Genomic DNA, 13321 nt, shown 5'->3' with positions numbered 1-13321 from the left:
ACTCGAGCGTGGAGCTTTGCGGTGGGTGCGACCGCGGGCTTGTGCCAGTAGGAGGTTCTCTTTGGCTCTGTGTGGGGCTCTTGCCGTCATGAAGGCGTCCCAGCGGCGTTGGCAGGCGCCGACCAGTGATCCAGATTATGTAAGTAATCATTACGTAAGATCGTGAGTTCCCGGAGCTTCACACTTTTGGTGCGGCGAGAAAACTTTTGCATGTTTTTTGCGACCCTCGAAGGACCGATCCACTCAGACTGGTGGGGCCTAGCGGATTGAGTCTGGTTCGGGGGTCGCCAAAAGTAACTGGATTTTGGATCTGGGTCTTTTCTTTTTGTTCGGTCTCTGTCGGTCCAGCTCAAGCCCGCCGCCGACGGACAGCATCACCACCAGCTGCCTGCACATCCGCCAAAACCATGCAGGATGCCTTTGGATGTTGACTTGGCTTGTTCAAGGTTGCATATTTGTGTGTTCGTTTCATTGATTGGGCTCCCGATTCGTCTGGTATGCGGCCTCGGACCAGAACCTCAAGGAGTCGCCCTCGCGCATCTGCCTCCTCCCATGCTGGCACAGATTCAACGACAACAAGGCGCATTATCTGGATATTCAACGATTTGAACATGAGAGGCAGCTTCGCGTGTGGCGCTGACGCCGAGAGAGACAACGCCAGATACCGGACTCAGATCGGCTTGACTCAGCTTAGCGTTGGAGCGACCGGAGTTTCCAACGGTCTGTGAGCGGGTGGCTCAGGTTGCAGGAGTAAGTGAAGGATACACAGCTGCAAACCAATTCAAATACGCCCGCTCGACTTCTCGAGATAACAGCAAAGTTCACCGGGATTTATGATAGACCAAACCAGTGCCAAGACGGACATATTCTCCAGATGTTCCACGATGGATAGCCGGACTAATCAAGCGGTATCCCGCCCCCTTCCATAGATGTTATTCCCGAACCATTGGTCCTCCAACGTGGTCTTCTCTCCATCCATGCAAGTATTTCCTGGTTCTCAATGTGAAATAATTGACTACCAAAGTTCCTATTTCCCCTGACAAGAGCCGCAAGGTGCCGGTCATCCGACCCCAGATCCTAGTCCAGCGCAATTCTGCGCGCGGGGGAGCCAACGAACGCACGCCTGGTCGATCAGTTGCAAGGCCAGCTCCAAACGGAGAAACAATTTCCATCAACCATCCCCCTCCATTGAAGCAGGTCGTCCGATCTCGCGTTCGTTTTCTCTCCTTGGTTTCAACGGCCCCACCCCTCACTACTGAGAGCCTCCTCCTTGCCATATCTCGACCTTGCTGCTTATGTGCTACCTGGCTCATTTCCGCGCAACCCATGTCATCCTGGCCCAACTCAAATTGCTAAAACCAGATAGGCTTCGGTCCAAGATGCAACGTTCGCGACCCCTCAAATCCGAAAGATGGAGCATGAATCGACCGAAGCTTTGTGGCGTTTATAACACCCGCCTTGGCTCCCGGTCCCCCGTGTGATTGATGGTGTCTGCCAACGTCCACGTTCATCGCTTCTTGATCCTCGGAAGTCTTGGTTCGCCACAATGCTGTACGGTCATCTGTTGTCGCTGGCTGTATGCCTCGCGGCCCCTGCAGCTGCAGCTCCCTCCTGGGCCAACAGATGTACGATCGTCCCCTCAAAGGGTAACGCGTCGGACTCGCCTGCCATTGCTGAGGCCTTCACCAAGTGCGCCAACAACTCCGAGATCATCTTCCCTGCCGGCGCCGAGTACAAGGTCTACGAACCCCTGGTCGCGAAGCTGAACAATGTCATCATCAAGGTGCAGGGAAACCTGACCTTATCTCAAGACATTCCGGCTATGCAGTCTCTTGTCGAGGCGAAGGGCGGCACCCTCACGTGGTTCCAAATCGGCGGTTCCAACGTGCAATGGATCGGCTCATCTGATGTGCGTCTCTTCTTTTTTGCCTTCGAACTTACTGCCCACGAACACGCGCTGACCGAACTATGAATAGCCTCATGCCGGATGGATCAAGTCGCACGGACAGGCCTGGTGGGATCTCAACCAGCCCGGTCAGGCGGGCACCCCCAACCGCCCTCATCTCATGCAGTTCAACGTCCAGAACGGCGTCATGAAGCACATGAAGTCCCTCAAGCCCATCGGCTGGAACTTCTCCATCAAGGGCAAGAACATCACCATCTCCGACACCGTCATCGACGCCCGCTCCTCGAGCAGCGCGTTCCCCTTCAACACCGACGGCTTCGACGTCGGCGCCAAGGACGTGACCATCATCAACAGCAACATCTTCAACGGCGACGACGCCATTGCGATCAACGACGGCGCGAACAACGTCGTCTTCAAGCACGCGACCATCGGCTTCGAGACGCACGGCATGAGCGTTGGCTCCCTCGGATCCAAGGTCGCGTCCGTTGCCGACGTGCAGAACATCCGATTCGAGGACGTCACCGTCAAGGGCGGGTTGTACGCTGCTCGCTTTAAGAGCTGGATCGGTGGACAGGGTCTGGCCAAGAACATTACCTGGAGCAACATCCGCGTCGACAACGTGACCTTCCCCATCTTTGTCACCCAGACATACTTCAACCAGGCCAGTGCTGGCGGCGACAGGCCCAACAACTCGTCTGTCATGATGGAGGACTTCACTTGGGAGCACTTCTCGGGCAACATTAACACATATAGCCCTGGCGATGGATCCTGCACTTCCGACGTAAGTCCCGACCACTCTGCTCATCCCCTGAGGTCTTGCTGACAATTCGCAGCCTTGCTGGTACAATGTTGGCCTCGCCAATCTCACCCACACTGAAGCCGTCATCATTGAATGCAACACCGAGAAGTCGTGCAAGAACTTCCAGACGAGAGACATCAAGGTTCACCCGCAGAGCAAGAGCGAGTCCAAGCTCATCTGCATGAATGCGATGCCTGATCTAAACCCCCAGCTGGGCTTCGACTGCAAGAATGGCACGTTTGCTCCTACAATTTGAATAATGCTGTGTATAGCAGCGGATAATTGAATCACACTTTGAGCACATCCGTGGTTCCACTGTGATACAAAACCCCTGCTCGCAAGTTCGACCACCTGCCTTTGATGTCCAAGCCGACTCAAAGTCCATACTGTCTGCTCAAGCAGTGCTCGGCGCCCTCTTCTTCAACTTGCAAACCACCCCCTGAGTCCTGTAAAACCACCGCGAGCTCGTCCACCACTTCTCATTCGGGTCCACCAACTCAATCTCAAACCTCGCAATCAGTGACGGGACAACCTTGTAAATCTCCATCAGACTCAGATTCCTGCCCAAGCAGATGCGCGACCCGCCGCCAAACACAATGTCCGTCGCGTTCCACTGTCTCATGCGTAGCTTATACGCCTCATCGTCCTCCTCGTCCTGTTGCAGCCACCGTTCGGGGCGGTACTCGTCCGCATCAGCTCCGTAGACGTCCTTGTTGCGACCGACGATGTAGGGGTTCATGCCGATGAGCGAGCCGCCGGGCACGACGGAGCCGTCTGGGAGGGCAAGGCCGGTTTGCGGGACGATGCGCTCCATGGTCATGGAGACGGCAGGATGGAAGCGCAGCGTCTCGCGGCAGACGGCTTCGAGGTAGGGCAGGGCTCGGGCGGCGACGTGAGGGGCGGGCTTGTCGGCGGGGATGCTTATGACGACTTCTTCCTCAAGGCGTTTCCATATGCGAGGGTTCTTGAGGCAGTAGTAGAAAAGGGCACGCATTGTGATTGCCGTAGTGTCGGCTCCAGCGATGACTGTTTGTAGGATACGTCAACAAAGTAGCTCGGATATACGTTCAAAATGTCTGCTTACGGTTCAGGAGGAGGTATCCGATGATTGTTCCCTCATCCACGATATCGGGATGGGTGCCCTTCGAGTCGACAAAGTACTGCAGGAAGTCGGGCTTTTCGGGAACAAACTTCTTGTCCTCGCCCTTGAGCCGGGCGGTCAAATGCTCCACGGCGATTCTTGTGACATTCGATAGGTTTGGAGGCCCGAGGGGGTAGACGGGGTTCTTGTCCAGCCAGTAGTCCATCCAAGGCATCTGCCCGCAAAGGCCGAGATAGTCAATGGACTGGTCTCCCACCGCAAGCGTGCCATCGAAGTCGCGGCCCTCGTCCATGTACCCGAACTTCTTGCTGAACGTGACGGCACCAAGAAAGTCCCATGCGACTAGAAAAGTAAGCCTTGGAACACACAAGGGGATGTAATCTTGAGAGGTCTTACAGAAAGCCAGCCAGTCGCCAAAAACGCAAGCTTCACCGGTGTTTACGAAGCGCTTTTGCAGGTGGTCGCAGAACTCGTCGATGCACCTGTCCATATGCGGCTCCATGGCGAGGACGCTGGGCACGGAGTAATGCCGCACCACAGGCCTCTTCATCCGCGCGTGCTCGACATTGTTCGTCTCTGAGAACATGTGATATGTGATCTTTCCGTTGATGATGGAGCTGCTGTTCTTGTACAAGTCGGACTGGTTGATCCTTAGCACAGCCCCCTCAGTAGAAAGCCTCTGACAGGCCAGGTATGTTACCTTAGACCATTTTCCATCCGTGCCATACAAAATTTTGATCAACTCGGGAATGTCGATATCTAGTAGGTTGGGACCTAGGCGTACGATCGGGCCATATTTATCATGGAGCTTCTTCATCGTTGGCGCGTAGTTGGCGTTGTACGTATGCCACAAACGCCACAGGTTGGTCCATCCTAAGGGGAAATGTAAGTCTTAACTTCCTTTCCACTGGTGGACGGAACATGATGTCGAGGTCTGTATCTTACCTGCAAGAAATGGCCCGGGGTACTTCTTCAAGGGAGATGTTGACCACGAGACAAGGAACCACACAAAGCAGCTCAGAGCTGGAGTTAGAAGAACAATGCTCGTCTTGTGGCTCTGCGCTTCGCCCAGGAGATTTTGCCAGGGAGGGATAATCCCATTGGCAGGGAAAAGGACTGTGTCCATGGCGACCAGACCTCGTTGTACAACAAAACTTGAGTTTACACAATGACTTTTAGAGAAAAGAAGGTGAGCGAATACGCCAAACGCCAACTTGAGAACGGGCATCAATCATCTCTTATCATTCCTTGCAAAATCAGGCTCTGGAGGCGGGGCAAAGCCGCAGATATGGAGAAGAGCCATCGCCCTATGAATCTCTGGTCGCACAGCAGGAGTTGGTTGCAGTCGCAACGCTGCGATATGGCCCACGTCGTCTGCAGCCTACAGGTGAAGATAGAGGAGATGCGGGGATCCTTGTTGGTGGGCGAGCGGGGATCTGCATGATGCTGTGATGGCACGATGCCTCTGCATCAGCAATACCTGCAATCGGTGATGTTATTCTTGGGATGACTGTTGACAACGCTGCTTCGCATCGAAATTGCAACGATATGGACCATCTGCCTATTACGATCAACACATTGAGTCTGCGGTGTAAGATCTGACTTCAAGTTGCTGAGATACCCCAGTTATTGATTTCACATGCGTTTCCGTGGAGTCAGGCTGTCGCATGCTCCCCATCGCCCGTCACGAAGACAACGTCGTACTGCCAAGCCCCTGCACATGTCAATAATGACATGTTGTTTGAGCCACCCGAGCGGCAAGCTGGGTCTTCCCAAGATGATCTCTACTTTATCTAGACGACAGATGCAATATCGAACCGAAATTTGTATGCAAAGAGCCAAACGGGTAAAAGCTCCTTTTTCGTGCTCCACCTCCGTGACTACATACTGGGCGCATGCTCGGACTGGACCTAGCCAGGGGTTTGGCTGACCGGTGGACATGATTATATGACGAGTGTAGGTAATTGGATGCGATCCGGTTGGCCAGTTCGGCTGCCTTTCCAACGTCGCTGCATAAGATGCGGAAGGCGATGCACATATTCTGTACGTATTGTTGGTGCCTGTGGATTTTCTGTTCGTGATGGCTCGCAACTTAGGGACGGAAACTCATCTGGCGTCAACATCACGGTAATGACCGTAGAGCCTCTCAAATTGATATATCAAAGTTTCCAAGGGTTACGTGTGTATTGGGTGACAAAAGGCGAGATCGTGAATAAATTTGCAGACCAGATATAGTGGATTACCTAGTCCGAGGTTTTCACCTTCAACAGAAAGAGAAGTCATAATCCGACCAACATGTCGACTCACTGGTTAAGATTACGAAGGAAACAGTTCGAGATGCTTCCTCAACAGCAAATATATGTTTTGTCTTCAAAGTGAACTTTCAGGGAGGTGGGTAAACAGATTTCTAAATCTACTACAGCAACTACAGGATGACGCTGCGTAATCTCAATCCTCAGTTCAAAATTTGCAGAAGATAGCTTAGGTACGTAAACTCATCTCAAAGACCGACAGATAGTGATCGAAATAGCAAAAGGTTATTTGTGCAAGTGATTGGAAGCAATGTATGAGTCTGATGCATGCGAAAGAGAATACTTACATACTGAACTGGAAAATAATTTGAGGAAGGTGCGACGCAGGGTCACATAAAAAGGGGGCAGGAGCAAAGTGAGAATTCACCTTACTTTACCTCACCTCGTCAGATTCTGCCCGTATCCTTTTTCTTCCCGCGCACAACACTCACTTCGATTGTTCACATCGGAAACAATCGATTCACAGTCAATAGTTTGCCGCTGACTGCCACCGTGAACAACGACGAACAAACCTAAGAGGAGTAAGTTACTTCTTTTTCTATCCTTGCACTGATAAAAGCTAACAGCTGCAAGATCCCCCAATAGCATTCCGAACTGGCACTCAAGGCTCTGGTTCCGAGAAACACAAGATGGCAGGAAGAGCTGAAGACGAGACGATGAAGGATATCAGTAGCCAGCTGCCGCGAGAACTGGCAATTGTGAACGACACATCTGTGGGAGATGTGACAATGAACAATACCGCCACAGGCGGCCACAGCCTCCGCAATGATGTTTCCAGAATGGAAGCAATCGCAGCCACCTTACGCCCAAGGCCTTTACCTGTCATACCTCCTGCATCCACGGTCGAGACTACGCCTGCAGAAGGGCCAAGGCTAGCCGTCTTTGAGTATGTCCCACCCGCATCGTCACACTTACTGTTAAGTTACTAAGATTTCAAAGCTACTTTGGCAGTACAATGGTCGATTTCATCGTCGGCCCTCAGGGAAGAAAAATCTCGATTCATGCGAACATCCTACTTGCCAACCCGGATTGCGCCTGCTTTCGAGAGACGCTCCAGCGCCAAAAGAATGGTCACGGGGCTAAGAAGCTCCGACTAATGGACCATCCTGATGTCGTCGGTCTCATGACACAATTCCTTTACACAGGCAAAGTCCCTTTCATCCCTCGAAGACTGCTCCAAAAGCACTGCGCCCCAGCCGCACGTCACCCTATCACAATGCTGTCGCACACATGTGTCAAAAATGACAGCGTTCGTGTGGGAAATGTGACCCCAGCGGCCGTTTCTCCCGAGAAGTTCCAAACGATGCCTTGGAGCATAAGCACATCTGCCGAGGAGATAAGACTTCGGGATTACGGCAACTATGAGCTGCAGATGAGTCAGAAAAGCGCAGCAGCGACCGCACCGACAGCCGACAATGCCGAGGGAAGAAGTCAAACAGTCAGATATTGGCGCGAATGTGTTCAGCCTCATCTACAGAATGTGGAGAAAATCCCGGTGTTCGGCATGTCGATACTTCGTGTCGAGGCCGAGCTCTACCAATTGAAGCTTGTCCAACTGATGCTCTTCGCGGACAGTTACAACATGGCATGGCTGTTTCACGACACGCTCGCATCGTACTGCAAGGGAGAAGCGCTGTTCCAACGTGACCGCCCTGTGGAGCGACATGTCGAGCTAGCATATCGATGCGCGACGTTCCGTTTGCTCCCAGAACTCATGGTGGAATATGGACGTTTCTGTGCTTGGAGGCGAGATAGCGACATTGACATCATGTTTGGCGGGTATCTTCCAGACTTCGTTGCAGATGTCAAGCTCAAGAAGACAGAAGGGAACCCTATTCCGCCCATCATCGGCCGGTTTTTGAGAGCGCAGATCTGAGCGACAGGAGATGCCTGTGTTACATAATGGTTGGACGCCGAAGGGGTCGTAAGGCTGAAAGGATGTGAATGCGTCATAGGACGCCATAGGGCGTGTGCTACTGTTGGATAATATTTGTTGGATTGGCCAGGGTAGTGATGCACGAACAATGAAGCAGTAACTTGTATCTGGTTTCAATTACTTGAGTGAACGAATGCCGAGCAGCGAACGACTGGGCTGTTCTTCGCAGTCAGCTTGACGACAGTGCACTAGTTGGGATGATGGTCTGCTGCTGACATCCATGCTGCCAAGTACGGAAACGTATGGAATATTTGACATTACGATCATCGAGTCATGGGCCTGCCCATGGCATGACATCCGAGTGTACAGGAAGAATTCGCCTGTAGCACTGGTTGATTCAGAAACCAGTCCGCTTCCTACGCCTCAAAGTTGTACTTCTTACGAGCCCGACCCTCGATGAAAGAAGGCCAGAGAAGGTACAGATACTGCGCGATAGCATACGGCATCTTCGGGAGCACTACGTTGCCCGTCACACCACGGTCGATCGAGTCGATACATCTTTCAGCGACGTAGTCGATTTTCAACCCGTGCTTGTTGGGGTCTTCTTCCCTCACGGGGCCCGAATCCACTGCGGACGCTCGGAAGTTTCCTTCAATGGTGGCGGGCAGGATGAAAGTGAAGGCGATCTTCGGATGCTCGATGGCCAATGACTGGAACAGCAGGAGAGAAGAAGCCTTGGTTGCGGCATAGAGAGCTCTTGTCGGCGCGGGGATGACGGCGGCAACTGATGAGACAAGGAGTATCGAGGGAGATTTTGACGTTCTCGTCAACATGGGAATCTGCGAGTTTGTCAGTCATATAGCCAAGCAAAACCGGGCGTGGCTCCTTGGACTCTTACAAATGTCAGCGCGGAAGCCAGAGGCCCATCAAAGTTGCCTTTGATAGCACGCCCCGCGATATTGACTGCCGCTTGAATCCCAACGGCCTCGGCATCGTCCTCCGCGGACTTGACACCGGTGAGGGCCATGACGGGTTGCAAAGCCGATACTCCCGCGCAAATGTGTAGCGTATCCAGGCCCTGCCATTCCTTCTCAAGCCGGGTTCTTAGACTGACAAGGTCCTCAACATCGCTGAAGTCTGCGACTTGCCATATGCACTTGTCCCCGCACTCCTTGGCCAAGGTGGTGATCTCGTCTGCGCGGCGAGCGACAACGCAGATCCGTGCTCCGCGGGCGGCATACTGCTTTGCTACGGCGCGACCGACGCCGCTCGAAGCTCCGATGATGAGCACACGCTCATCCGAGTGTGAGAGGCGCTTGTCTCTTCTGCGTGCTTGTGCTGCTAATTGGCGCTGGGCGAGAAGAACCGCGAGCGCGGTGAGCGCCATGCGAAGGACGGGGTATCCCATTGCTAATATTAGTCAATATCAATCAAAACCTTGGGTTCTGAAGCGACTCAAAGGATGGAATACGGATTCAACATCAAGGTAGGTAGGGAAAGCAGATGTTGGACGTACCTTCAACTGGGATGCCTCGGCCCATGCCCTTGCCCATGACGCCAGCTCCCTGCAAGGACGTGCAGGAGATGACTAAGCATGGGACAGGGGTCCATGAACAATTAACGCGAACAACGCGTCTGAGACGCGACTTTGAATTATCCAACCCGCCCGCACTCAAGGCATCCCGGCAACCCACCACCGGCGGCGATTGACGGTTGCATTTTCGAGCGAGTCGCCAGACACACAAACACACAACCCCAAACTCAGATATGCCTCATTCTGTATCGCCAGAAGCCAATTCTCCCACAGCGGTTCCCGACGAGACAATGGCCGACTCTCCTGTCCCGCCCAACGCCGACAGCCAGGCGACTGACGGCGACGTTGCCATGGCTGAGGCTGATGCTCCCGCGGTTGCTGCTCCCGCGGTTGCTGCCCCCGAGGCCTTTGCTCCCGAGCAAAAGAAGGATATCAAGTTGGAGGACCTGTTCGACGATGCGGACTCAGACGACGAGTTTCCCAGTTCAAAACCGCAAGAAACTCCCGAGAGCTCTCCTGAGATCCTTGCGCCCCCCTCTCCAACGTGAGTCCTGCAGTCAAAACTTCTTGGCTCCATCCTGACACGCGAGGCAGAGATATCGCACACATGAAGGCTTCCGACCCCGAAATCATGCGCAGTTTCTACCAGCGCTTGTTCCCCTGGCGATACCTCTTCCAGTGGCTCAACCACAGCCCCTCCCCGACGAACGACTTTGGCCACAGAGAGTTCGCCTTCACACTGCAAAACGACGCATACCTACGATACCAATCTTTTGCGACACATGACCTGTAAGCGTGGGCTTAATTGCAATGCTGAAGAACCCACCCTAACGTGCTGCAGCCTCCGCAAAGACGTCCTCCGCCTCATGCCCTCCCGTTTCGAAATCGGCCCCGTCTACAGCACCAACCCTCGCGACCGCAAGACCCTCCGCAACGCCAGCGCCTTCAAGCCCCTCGCCAAGGAACTCTGCTTCGATATTGATTTGACGGATTACGACGACATCAGAACGTGCTGCGACAAGGCCAACATTTGCATCAAGTGCTGGCAGTTCATCACTATGGCGATTAAGGTGGTTGACGTTGCCCTGCGGGACGACTTTGGTTTCAAGCACATCATGTGGGTTTACTCCGGACGAAGAGGTGCTCACGCGTGGGTTTGCGACAAGAAGGCCAGAACGATGGGCGACCAGATGAGGCGGTCGATCGCAGGGTATCTCGAGGTCATCAAAGGTGGAGCGCAAAGTGGAAAGAAGGTCAACCTGTGGCGGCCATTACATCCCCATGTCCAGTAAGCATCCCTCACTCTTTGTTCCAGGGCGAAGCACTAACCTGGTGCTGCAGACGAAGCTTGGACACGCTTATGCCACACTTCCAAGAAGACGTCCTCGAAAACCAGGACCCCTGGGCCTCTAACGAACGCGCAGAGCGCCTGCTACAGCTCCTTCCGGACAAGACGCTCATCGACAACCTCCGCAAGAAGTGGGACGCCTCCCCCGGCCGGTCTTCCATCAACAAGTGGGCCGACATCGACGCCGTCGCTAAGACGAGCGCTGGCAAGAAGTTTGACGCGAGGGGGCTTCTGGACGCAAAGCAGGACATACTCCTCGAGTACACGTACCCACGCCTCGATATCGAGGTCAGCAAGAAGCTGAACCATTTGCTCAAGTCGCCGTTCGTCGTGCACCCCGGCACCGGCAGGGTGTGTGTACCCATCGACACGAAGAACCTCGAGGATTTCGACCCCCTTAGCGTGCCAACGGTGCAAGGCTTATTGGCGGAGATCGATGCGTGGAAGGGCGAGGAGGAGGGTGACGGGGCGCAAAAGAGTGTGCAGGACTGGGAGAAGACGAGCTTGAAGCCGTACGTGGAGCAATTCCGGTCCTTTGTGATTGGGTTGATGAAGGACGAAAGGGACAGCAAGGTCAAGAGGGAGAGGGAAGACGACTCGATGGAATTCTGAGCGTAAATTCGACATGACTTGTATGATGGACAACTCGGTACCGGGGTCGGTGTTCTTGTCTTGGCACAGCAACTGGGGTATTATTTGGATCTAATTATCACCTGTCATATGCAGGCTATGATGCACTCTCGGCCGTCTTGGCCTCCTCGCCCTTTGCCTCTGCTGGCTCGGGCACCGCAACATTCTCCGTGATGGTCTGCTGCTCATCCACGTCTTCGTCGTCTTCCTCCTCGAACCTGCTGTCCTCGACCTCTGCCGTCGGTGTCCCGCTCGCGCTGCCACCCTCGCCCTTGAGATGCGCCTCCTTGCGCTTGGGGATAACGCTCAAGAACGCCTCGGCCCAGTCGCCGGTCTCCAGCCACTTGAGCATGATCTCCACCACATGATTCGTAGCAAGCACCCTTCTACTGGAGATGTTCATGTACTTCCCAATAGGCAGTTTTGCTGTCTTGATCCCCAGCTCCCTCGCGCGGCGGTGGCAGAGACCCTTCTCGCGGTTGCGGTCGACGAGTCCGCCGATAACGTAGCTTACACCAGGCTCAAGGCGATCGATCGTATTCGGGGAATCGGCAGAGAGATAGACGATGTTCTTCAACTCGTCCACCGGTTCCGGCTCGTGATCGGGGGTCGGCGCATTGTCGTACACATCCCTCATAACAGCAGGCTTCTCCTTGCCCTCGCCCTTGAGCACCTCAATCACCTCCCCGCCCTTCTGACCAGCCATCAACTCATCCGCATCCTTCGCAGCCTCCACGAAGTTGCTCTCGACGAGCTTCACGCCCTTCCAGCCGTTATGCTGCCCGCCCAGGGTCGTGTCGAACCGCTCTTTGAGCTTGCCACCGTACGAGCTGACGTACAGGTGCACACGGTAGCGCGCCTGGCGGTTATCGGAGTAGCAGCGCGTAATCTGGCTCGCAAGGCTGACGAGCTCCTTGTCGAGCATGTAGCTCTCAAAGTCGCAGTCGAGGATGAGGGTGACGGGCGTCTGGACGGCGGGGACCTTGGGGGTCTTGCGCTTCGGGGGGATGACGATCTGCGACCGGTCGAGGCCCTTGGCCTCGGCGTCCGCAACGATGGCGGCGATCTGGTCGCGGCGGGCAGCCTGGCGGTCGTGGCGCTTTTCTTTGCGCTTGCGCTTGCGGTCCTCGCGGCCTTCCTCAAATGCTTGTTTGCGTTTCAGTTTGCGGAGTTGGTTCTTGGAGAGTTTGGGTTCTTCTTCAGCGACGGCGGGGGAGGCGTCGTTGTCGTTCTCAGCGGCGGTTTTGGAGGCGGGTTGAGCTTCGGATTCGGGTGCCCCGCTACTTGATGCTGCGGCACCGTTGTTGCCATTGGCGGTCGCAGGGACGGCGGATGTGGTTTCTTGGTTGCTTTCGGTCATCTCGAGGTCTACGGCCGGCTGGGCGACAGGGTCTGCAGCCGTGGAAGCCATCCTTGTGGTTGTGAGGCTGGTGACGGGTGCAAAGTTTGGGGTGCGAAGTGGGGGACTTTTTGGAAATTTTGGCGATGGTTTGCGATGGTTGACCTGGAGCCGATGCGCAGCTGCACCTTTGGAGAGAGACGCTAAGCCGTTTGTGGGGAATGGCGGGGCGGACGACGGTGCTGCACGGAGACACTGAGTTCGTGCTCTTAGGTGCAGCATTCCGGAGAGCATGCACGCTAATGGGCTCGTTCGACGTTTCTTGTGCGAAGTGGATACGAAAGAGCCTGAATTCAAGACGATGAAATGTGCTGGAGCTGGAATTGAACGCAGCTATTGAGGTCGATCTGCCTGCACCGTTAGAACGTTGAATAGTCATGAACAATTCTCGAATCTCGAAATCAGCCCCAGTAGA

The 13321-nt window shown here is 54.4% G+C and overlaps 6 protein-coding genes across 6 annotated transcripts; 3 read left to right on the top strand and 3 right to left on the bottom strand.

Moving 5' to 3' along the window:
- Positions 1–1546: 1546 nt before the first annotated feature.
- Positions 1547–2961, top strand: pgxC-1 (putative exopolygalacturonase C; the record flags this gene model as incomplete). The annotated part of the gene is made up of 3 exons (XM_037321727.1): positions 1547–1909; positions 1977–2687; positions 2740–2961. The coding sequence occupies 3 exons, from the start codon at positions 1547–1549 to the stop codon at positions 2959–2961; spliced, it is 1296 nt and encodes a 431-aa protein (XP_037178990.1).
- Positions 2962–3099: 138 nt separating this feature from the next.
- On the bottom strand, positions 3100–4933 carry vrtE (Cytochrome P450 monooxygenase vrtE; the record flags this gene model as incomplete). Its single annotated transcript, XM_037321726.1, has 5 exons — positions 3100–3731; positions 3790–4149; positions 4204–4447; positions 4508–4680; positions 4753–4933. The coding sequence occupies 5 exons, from the start codon at positions 4931–4933 to the stop codon at positions 3100–3102; spliced, it is 1590 nt and encodes a 529-aa protein (XP_037178989.1).
- A 2402-nt stretch (positions 4934–7335) lies between these two features.
- On the top strand, positions 7336–7995 carry CGCA056_v006475 (uncharacterized protein; the record flags this gene model as incomplete). Its single annotated transcript, XM_037321725.1, has 1 exon — positions 7336–7995. One exon carries the CDS (start codon positions 7336–7338, stop codon positions 7993–7995), a length of 660 nt encoding a protein of 219 aa, XP_037178988.1.
- Positions 7996–8411: 416 nt separating this feature from the next.
- On the bottom strand, positions 8412–9548 carry HSD7 (11-beta-hydroxysteroid dehydrogenase-like 4B; the record flags this gene model as incomplete). Its single annotated transcript, XM_037321724.1, has 3 exons — positions 8412–8834; positions 8894–9405; positions 9512–9548. 3 exons carry the CDS (start codon positions 9546–9548, stop codon positions 8412–8414), a joined length of 972 nt encoding a protein of 323 aa, XP_037178987.1.
- Positions 9549–9819: 271 nt separating this feature from the next.
- On the top strand, positions 9820–11489 carry pri1 (DNA primase small subunit; the record flags this gene model as incomplete). The annotated part of the gene is made up of 4 exons (XM_037321723.1): positions 9820–10073; positions 10124–10318; positions 10371–10817; positions 10871–11489. 4 exons carry the CDS (start codon positions 9820–9822, stop codon positions 11487–11489), a joined length of 1515 nt encoding a protein of 504 aa, XP_037178994.1.
- Positions 11490–11604: 115 nt separating this feature from the next.
- On the bottom strand, positions 11605–12918 carry TRM10 (tRNA (guanine(9)-N1)-methyltransferase; the record flags this gene model as incomplete). Its single annotated transcript, XM_037321722.1, has 1 exon — positions 11605–12918. The coding sequence occupies one exon, from the start codon at positions 12916–12918 to the stop codon at positions 11605–11607; it is 1314 nt and encodes a 437-aa protein (XP_037178993.1).
- Positions 12919–13321: the final 403 nt, after the last annotated feature.

This window comes from Colletotrichum aenigma (assembly GCF_013390185.1).
Source record: "Colletotrichum aenigma strain Cg56 chromosome Unknown KSG_Cg56_contig04, whole genome shotgun sequence".
NCBI lineage: Eukaryota > Fungi > Ascomycota > Sordariomycetes > Glomerellales > Glomerellaceae > Colletotrichum > Colletotrichum aenigma.
Note: the sequence above shows the minus strand (reverse complement) of the source record. Positions and strands in the feature narration are given on the sequence as shown.